Source organism: Drosophila ananassae, chromosome XR (assembly GCF_017639315.1).
Source record: "Drosophila ananassae strain 14024-0371.13 chromosome XR, ASM1763931v2, whole genome shotgun sequence".
In the NCBI taxonomy this organism is placed as follows: domain Eukaryota; kingdom Metazoa; phylum Arthropoda; class Insecta; order Diptera; family Drosophilidae; genus Drosophila; species Drosophila ananassae.
The window spans coordinates 4,829,280-4,838,236 of record NC_057932.1 but is presented as its reverse complement, the minus strand read 5'-3'; the positions used below and the strand labels follow the sequence as shown (position 1 = coordinate 4,838,236).

The following is an 8,957-nucleotide window of genomic DNA, read 5'->3' as shown; positions in this document are numbered from 1 at the left end:
AATATATGTGCTAACCTAAATATACTGCCTGTGGATAAAATAAAAAAGAGAATATTTATATTATTTGCAATCACTGTCGCCCCCTACCCCTCGTTCTCGAATTTACAAATCTTCCAAATAAATACTAAAGTGCAGCCAAAAATTATTTTATTTATCACAGATAAAATAAAGGTGCCAGGGGCGCACGCAGGAAATATTTTTGGGGGGGGTTAGGTAAGTTAAGTTTGAATGTGAATATTTATAATTTATTCATGAATATTTCACAATGTAATATCGATCTTTCTTGGTTTTTGGGCCATTATACTCAATATTGCGTCAGAGGTTACTTCCAGATCCCGGTGAATGTTCAGAAGCACCAATCCATTCAATCTTTGCTCTCCAGTCTTATTGCGTAAATATGTCTTCAATCTTCGTAGTGTAGAGAACGACCGTTCGCTCGAAGTCACTGTTACTGGCAGTGTTGCACCGATCTGAAGAAATCGGTATACCGTTGGATAGAATGTTTCATCGCAAACGTCCAAAGCTTCGATGAATGTTTTTATGGGCTTCTCTTTGGAAAGATTTTAACATTTTCTGTAATTAGAAAAATTTTTCTTTATAATGCAAGCATATTTTGAGCCAATACGATTACCTTTTCCACAACTCAATTTCTGCTTCGAATTCTTCGGTGAATACAGGGATGTCATTTGGCCATTCTTCTTTCAAGGCTTGAACAGTATCGTGTAATTCAGACACATCAATGTCCGCACATTTCTCCGGAATGATGTTTTGTATCCTGGAGAGAATATTCCTATGTTCCAAAAATCTCGACTCGAGCTGTTCTGAGTATTTGTCCAAGAACGGAATGTAAATTGATCGACGATAGTAATCTTCAATACTCCCTTCGTAGTTGTCCCGATTTTTCTGACGTCCTACTCGTCGAGGAACAGTCAGCTCAGCATCAATGGTTTCTGCAGCTTCAGTCGCTAAAATAAAGATTTCGCAGAATTTTTCTGTAGCTTGTACTCGCATTTGCTTGATTTGTTGGTGCACATCGTTCGCGTAACTGACGCATTGGCTCAAATCGCAGTCTTCCTGTTGGAGGAACAGGCTAAGATTTTTCGTCAAGCTGAAGATAGGTTTCAGCACAGTCAACGCTGTCAATTGTCAACTGAAAAATTGCATCGCAATTTCTCCCAAAAGTTCTTTTGCGAAGCAGGAGAACTTTTAGATGATTATTTTTGCACATTCTATGATTTTTATTCATATTCTACTTGTTACAACATCATTCCATATTCATTTTATTTTTTTAAATATCAATTTAAATGTTTTTCTTTATTTTTATCCCCGTTGTTTTTTTATTCGGTATTGATTTCAGATTTATCAAATTCATTTATTACGTTCATTTAACTGCAACCCTCAAAAGTGAATAATTAAGGCTGGAGTGTTTCGAATGTACAAATTATTAATATGCTTTATTCTCACTCTTTTTGCTACTCCATCGCTCTGTGCGTGACGTGCTGGATCTAAAGAATCTGAATCCTCTAATCTTGGTCTTTTCGCAGTGTTTTTCATGGCCTTTTCATTTTCATTTTGAACTTGTTCGGGAAATGAAGTATTTGGAATATTAGGGTCCAAAATTGGCGCATTTTTTGGTTTGAAAAATGATGTTATCTTTGCATTAGACATTTTGGTTGGGCAGGTCGTAAATAAACGTTACATTATTTTATAGGTTATCAATATGTCAATATAGTTACTCATTTTGTAAGTGGCGCTCTCGTGGTATCTGCCAGAACTATGAGCATGGCGCCATTTTTGAATGAACATGAAATTTATATTTTTATTTTCCCGTTAATTTTGCAATTTTTTCAACATTTCGGGGGGGGGTTCGAACCCCTCAAAACCCCCCCCTGCGTGCGCCCCTGAAAGGTGCATATACATATTTGGTTTACATACATACAAATAGATGCAGCGATAATATTCTCGTTTTCGTTTCCCACCGTTATCCGCTGCTGTATGTATGTATGTATAATTCGTTATCAATTAATTAATCAATTTAGCTTTTGTTTTTTTTTTGGTTAAATTTAATAAATTATTTATTATATTTAAATAAGATTAATTAATTATTTTCGTTTTCGCATTTTCTTGTTGTTAAATTAAATTCAATAAATTTTTGAATAAATTTCTAAAAGTTATTTATTTTAGTAAATTTTTGATATTAATATTTTAAAATTAATAAAAAATTTAGATAGATTAATAAAATTACTTTAACAAAAAATTTAAATAAATTATTAAATCTTAGAAGAAGAGAAGAGAAGAGAAGATTAAATGTCAAAGTTAAAAGCATTCGCCGGTTGGAGGAACGTTTGGAAAATGGATCACTTCCTCTAAATAAAATCGAGCTAGAGTGCAGGCTTCAGGTTTTAGATGAGGCAATTTCTAAAGCAAATGAGTTGCAAGACCAGATCGAGCAAATAGATGAATTGGATGATTTCGGAGCCGAGTTGGAAGAGTTAGGAATAACTACCAAGGCAAGGATCATGTCCTTATGTAATGCCTTTAATTCAGCTGAAGACTCCCGTTGAGCTACTGCAATTTCTGCAGCCCCAACTCGAGATCGACTTCCTAGTTTGGCATTGCCAAAATTCAGTGGAAATTATTCGGATTTCAAAAATTTCATAAATCTTTTCGAGACATTAGTTGACAAAGATGTGAACATTCTAGTTATCGAGAAATTTAATCATTTAATTTCTTGCCTCTCTGGTGAAGCCTTAGGAACTGTCAAGGCATTCCAGGTCACCGAGAGTAATTACGGCAAAGCTATCGCTAGTCTAAAAAGAGTTTATGATAACGAATGTCTCATCTTTGCGAACCAAATACGTCAACTGTTTAGCCTTCCGAAAATTTCCCAGCCGTCTGCGTCGTCGTTGAGGGGTCTCATCGACACTGTATCATCAATTTATGGATCACTATTATCCATAGGAGATGATACTAAAATTGCAAACTCAATGATTATTCATTTAGTTTTGAGTAGAGTGGATCCAGTGACCAAGCAAAAATGGGAAGAGTCACTGGATTATGAGGAATTGCCGCTGTGGTCCGATTTCGAAAAAATACTAAATCGTAGATACCAGCATCTGTCCGCTGAAGAGACTGGCAAACCAAAACAAGAAAGAACTGGATTCGGCAAGCAACTGAATAGAACTTCGTTGGCTTGTTCTTTTACCAACGCCAAACCAGCTTGCAGTTATTGCAACGCGAACAACCATTTTTTGGCCCAGTGCAGTCCGTTCGCTCGCCTTGCTGTAATGCAAACTAATTCACAAGTTAAGAAAAAGATACACACCGTGGTGAAGTCGAGAGCCAATGGTAGCGAGTTTCCGTTCGACTTTTGGGTTTTGAAAACCATTTCAGGCTATCACCCTGACCAGTCAGTGAACGTAAAAGATTGGACCCTACCAAAGAACTTGCCGTTAGCGGACCCATATTTTTACAAACATCAGCGGATAGATATGCTAATTGGAGCTGAGTCATTTTTCGAACTGTTGTCCGTTGGCCAAATAAAACAAGGTCCGAACCATCCCATCCTTCAAAAAACTCTCCTTGTGTGGATAGTATCGGGAAAATATCTGGCAAATTCCTCAACTCCTCCACAGCCGATCTCTAGTCTGAATTGCCAAGAGGAAATATTAGAGTCAATAGACAAAAAATTCTGGTCGTTGGAAGAAGTTCCATCTTCTGAAAAGATGTTGTCGCCAGAACAAGAGCTATGTGAGGAACATTATCGGAAGACTACAAGAATAAAAAGTCTGCAGTCAGATAGTGCGGTCATGCATACGCAGTTTTAAATGCAAGCCTCATCTGATGACTCGAATCATGGGAGATTTACCCTTAGATCGATTTCGTGCTCTCCGCCCATTTTCCATATGTGGCGTGGATTTCTGTGGCCCTATTGAGACGACCTTGAAAATTCGTGGTAGGCCACCATACAAGTCCTACATTGCCCTGTTTGTTTGGTTTTCGTCTAAAGCAGTACATTTAGAAGTAGTTTCCGATTTGTCAACTGATTCCTTTCTATTGGCTTTTCAAAGGTTCGTTGGGCGCCGAGGATGTCCGCAGACCGTGCACTGCGACAACGCGACGAACTTCGTCGGAGCGAGTCGCCACTTCGCGGCACTGCGGCACCAGATCGAGAGCGAAGCGGACGAGCTGCGGCAATACGCATCAAAAAAAGGATGCGTATTTGCGTTCATACCGCCGCGGGCTCCGCACATGGGCGGACTATGGAAGGCAGGTGTGAAGTCTGCAAAGCACCTACTCCTACGAGCGGTGGGCAGCGCAAAGTTGACCGCAGAGGAGCTGCAGACCGTCCTCGTTGGAGTCGAGGCCGTCCTGAACTCGAGGCCCCTGGGCGCCCTCAGACAGGACCCAAGCGACGGCGAGGCGTTGACTCCCGGGCACCTGTTGACAGGCGGGCCGCTCATCGCCCCACCAGCACCGCGGACCCCGGACCAGCAGGGTCTAACGTGCTTGCGGCGATGGCGGCTTGTCTCGTCAATCAAGCAAATGTTTTGGCAATGTTGGTCCCGGGAGTACGTCTAGGGCCTACAGGCGCGGTCGAAGTGGCAGCGGGAGCAGGAGGACGCCAGGAAGGGCGATCTGGTTCTGGTCGCCGAGGACAACCAGCCGCCCCAGCAGTGGATCACCGCCGGGGTCGTCGAGACTCACGCCGGCGCAGACGGAAGGGTCAGGGTCGCCGACGTCAGGACGAGTAGAGGAGCAGTATTTCGGAGAGCAGTCCACAAGCTGGCAAGGTTGCCAATAGTTGATGCCTAAGGAAGGCCTTCAACGGGGCCGGTGTATAATTAATGTAGATAACTAAGTGGAATTTTATGAAGTCTAGTATAAGTTAGTTTAGGGCGGAGCGGGAGCGCAAGTGAAGCTCTCACTTGCGCTCTCCCATGAATTCGCCCCGCTTCGCCGCACTAGATAAGCTAGGCTTAAGTTTTTGTTGATTGAATATAATCGAATTTATAACGTCGAAAAGAGTGCACGCATTTTTCGTTTTCGTTCTTTGCAATTTAATTTAATTTCTACAGCCACCGTTTTGCCTTTCGTTTTCGCGACGAGATAAACTAATCTCAATTAACAATATTAACCTCTAAATTGGATATCTAAAGTGAATAGTTTCTGATCAGCTGTTTTCTAATTTCTGCCTTAAAATTTGCCTTAAAATACTTTGTCCCAATGCATCTAAATTAGTATGAATAAATTTTAGAACGTTAAAAAGAATTATTAAGCAAGATTATGAAGATGACTATTAAGGCTAAGGGTTTATAAAGAGAATAAAAAATTATTATTTAATTTTTTTTTGTGGAAAAAGTATTTGTTTTTCCTAGAAAAGTATTTTTTATTTTTGGTTTCTGTTCGTCCGTAGAGCGTTTTGCGGCCACTAAGTCAAACTTGAACTCGCGGGAATCACGATAGGTCCCGGAGTCGTAGTCAAAGAATGTATAAAATCTGACTAATTTACCTGGATTCTGCAAGGGACTGCTCGGTTGACCAGGTGCTTGCTGTGATCAGGCTGGAGTTAATGTGGGGACTTGAAGTTCTGGGCTAGTTCTTCTCAAGTATAGGTGGCATAGGTGGTTCGGCTGATTCCGTATCGGCCGGTACTATTTGTGGTCCGTTTCATGGGAGCAACACTCGGAGTAGATTGGGTAGCGCGGGGTCGACTCGTGGTCCGTTTCACGGGAGCAACACTCGAAGTAGACTGGTATGCCGCGGGTTTTACTTGTGGTCCGTTTACACAGGAACCACTCGCAGTAGGTTGGACGACGCGGGGTCTACTCGTGGTCCGTTTCACGGGAGCAACACTCGAAGTAGACTGGTATGCCGTGGGTTCTACTTGTGGCCCGTTTACACAGGAGCCACTCTAAGTAGGTTAGATAACGTGGGGACTACTCGTGGTCCGTTTCACGGGAGCAACACTCGAAGTAGACTGGTAGTCCGCGGGTTTTACTTGTGGTCCGTTTACACAGGAGCCACTCGAAGTAGATAGCCTTTTGAGAGTCCTAACCTGTGAACCGTTTTACAGGACCACTCGAAGTAGGTTAATTTTAAGTGACGTAGTTAAAACATTGAGTAACGAGACGATTGACTCTGATTTCACAACTATCTTTATTTCAGAACAATTCTTATATAAGATGCTAAATTATACATAATTAAATCTAAGAAAGGCAATGTTATGGACGTGCTAAAACTAATGTTAATGTCAGGGTCACCCACCTCTGAGTCTGGTGACTCAGATTGTTTGTTCATGTACTGCTTGTACACGCATTTCAGCTTAGCTAGCTGGTTTTTGCTTGCTTCGGTCAGTCGGTCATTCTTCCCGCTGATAATGCTGATTCCTGCTTCTGGCGCCGTCTACTAGTGCCGGGTTAGTAGGTTGGATATTGTTTTATGCTTATCGCTAATTATTACTAGGTGTGCCAATAGGTTAGTGGATCTGATGCTTGTATATTGTGACATGCATCTTGATTAGATCAAATTACTAGTGTGTATATAGGGTAGTATGTCTTGGCAATAGGTGCCAACATTCTCTCCCCCTCCCCCTTACTCTCATTCTTACGATCAAATACTCTCTGAACGTGAATACTCTGAATACTCTCTGAGAGGCGCATCATCAAGATGGTTGCTCCGCGGTTAAACTGATCTTTATATGAATGCGTGCTCACACATTCACATACACGGTTAATGTGTGCGTTCGACTTCGTTTTGAAGCCGGCTAAAATTTTTGATTTTTGTAAATTTTCAGGCATGCTACCCTGCAGTTCCGACCGTTTGGCCGTATTGCCCGACGGCGTCTTAGTCGCCGTTCGGCTTGGAACAGTGACGACAACTTTTCTACTGATAGTGGTGCCTCCTCGATGGGTACCATTGATAGAGATGCCGCTTAAGATTACTTTAACTTAATACACCCTTCTTATAACTATGTGTGTGTCTTGCTTGCCTTTTACTGAGGAGTCCCTGGATCGTACACTTCGAATCTTCTGTGATGTCCATCCCTTGTCAATGTGGTCAGACCGGGTCGTTGTTCGATCAGCTCGAATTCTTCTCCTTGGATTAATGTTGTCCTCTGGTGATGGGTTGCTGAGGTGTCTTTACTGGCACATCGCGTGTACCCTGCCCATGCGACTATGAGGATTGCTACTCCTAACATTATTAGTCCGGAGTATTGATGAACCAGATTCCAGTCTGCCTCGCTGTCTACATCTTCCTGTCCCTGCTTCGCCCATGTTTTTAATCCCTGCACCTCTGCATGTAGTCGGTGTAACTGATCCAACGTTGACTCCAACTGCCCTTCTACTGTCTTTATCTTTTCCCGTGACGGCCACTCGTGACGGCCACTTCCTGGCATCTTTACTGTTTCTAATGAGTTAAATTGCGCTCGTCCCAATAATGTGATTGTCGGGCTTTGGATCACACAATCTTGCCTGATTGTCAGTTTGCCTACGCCTTCGATGATTTGATCCTTTTCGGCCGAGCATACATATGTCACCGTTATTGGCTTCGTTGTTCCAAAGACCCATACATTATGTTCTGTCAATTGTACCCAATACCTGGTCCCTTTGATTGACTCTAGCCATTGTTCACGGAAATTGGTGGACATCCGTGCCAAAGAGCGTCTGCTTAAATTCGCATACCTTTTTTTCCGTTCGTCCCGCTGATACATTGCTGAAGGTGTTCTTATTGCCAGATATCTGGCACGTTGTTGATCGCAGTGATTACAACATGGTTAACGGCCTTCCTTTTTGGTAGTGAGAAGGTCAGTGACAGTCCGGGTATCACCCAGACAAGTACCATTGTTAAGTACCATTGTTACCATTGTATTGCATTTTTTTTTGTTTATTGATTGGTTTCCTCCTTGCTATTGTTGATTGATAGCACCGCCAGTCGGTGTATGGGCCGTGTTATATTGCCGAATGTTGTTCGTATTTCTGCAACTCGGATCTCGCCATCCCTTCCAGGATGGACTGCTATGATGCGTTCGAGGGGCCAATTCAACGGAGCGATGTTGTCTTCTTTTATTATGACGAGAACACCAATCTTTACCGTCTTCTAACTTCCTGTCCACTTTGATCGATTCTGCAATTCATGCAGGTACTCGTGGGTCCAGCGTGTCCGAAATTCCTTTCGTAATTGTGACGCCTTGATTGGTGTCAGGAAATGCCCTGGCGTTAATGCCGTAAGATCCCTTGGGCTGGAAGAGACCGATGTCAACGGGCAAGAATTTAGAATGGCTTCAATGTCGATCACTATGGTTTCAAGTGCTTCATGGGTTAGTGTGACGGTATATAGCGTTCGATTCGGTAAATGTTTTTCTGATTTTACTGCGGTTTCCCACAGGCCTCCGAAACTCGGTACCCGAGGTGGTATAAATTTGGATTCTATGCTTAGATTCGCGCAGGTCTTGTGTATCATCGCTTGTGTCTCATCGGCGAATGTTGCTTCCTTTATTTCTGATAATTCGTTGGAGGCTCCAACAAAATTGGTCGTGTTGTCACTATAGATTTTCGATGGCAGTCCTCGTCGTCCGCAAAATCTCTTTACTGCTGCTAGGAAGGCTTGGGTAGTCAAATCTGTTACTACCTCTAGGCTGCCTTGGTTGAAAAACAACAAAACACTGCTAGATACACCTTATGTGGTCTTTTTCCTCGGATTTTATAGTGAGTCCAAAACGGCCGCAGTAATCCACTCCGCAATTTTTGAATGGTCTATGTTGTTGAACTCGATCTGCCGGTAGTGGGCTCATTATTTGATTCAACATGTAAATGTTACATATTAATGCCTGTGGTCCGCAATGTGCCAGTTGCTGATGTTTCCATTGAAATAAGAGTATTGTTAATGAGTGTTTGGCAGCTAATAACATTGGATGTGTGGCGTCATACGATTATGTGGCGTTTTATAGCCGCCCC

The 8,957-nt window shown here is 42.3% G+C and overlaps 1 protein-coding gene across 1 annotated transcript; it reads right to left on the bottom strand.

Annotated features, from left to right (window-relative positions):
* Window positions 1–229: 229 nt before the first annotated feature.
* LOC116656473 lies at window positions 230–1,890 on the bottom strand. Its single transcript, XM_032456132.2, has 2 exons — window positions 632–1,890; window positions 230–573 (listed from the first exon to the last, which is right to left on the bottom strand). Exons 1-2 carry the CDS (start codon window positions 1,009–1,011, stop codon window positions 564–566), a joined length of 390 nt encoding a protein of 129 aa, XP_032312023.1. The 5' UTR covers window positions 1,012–1,890; the 3' UTR covers window positions 230–563.
* Window positions 1,891–8,957: the final 7,067 nt, after the last annotated feature.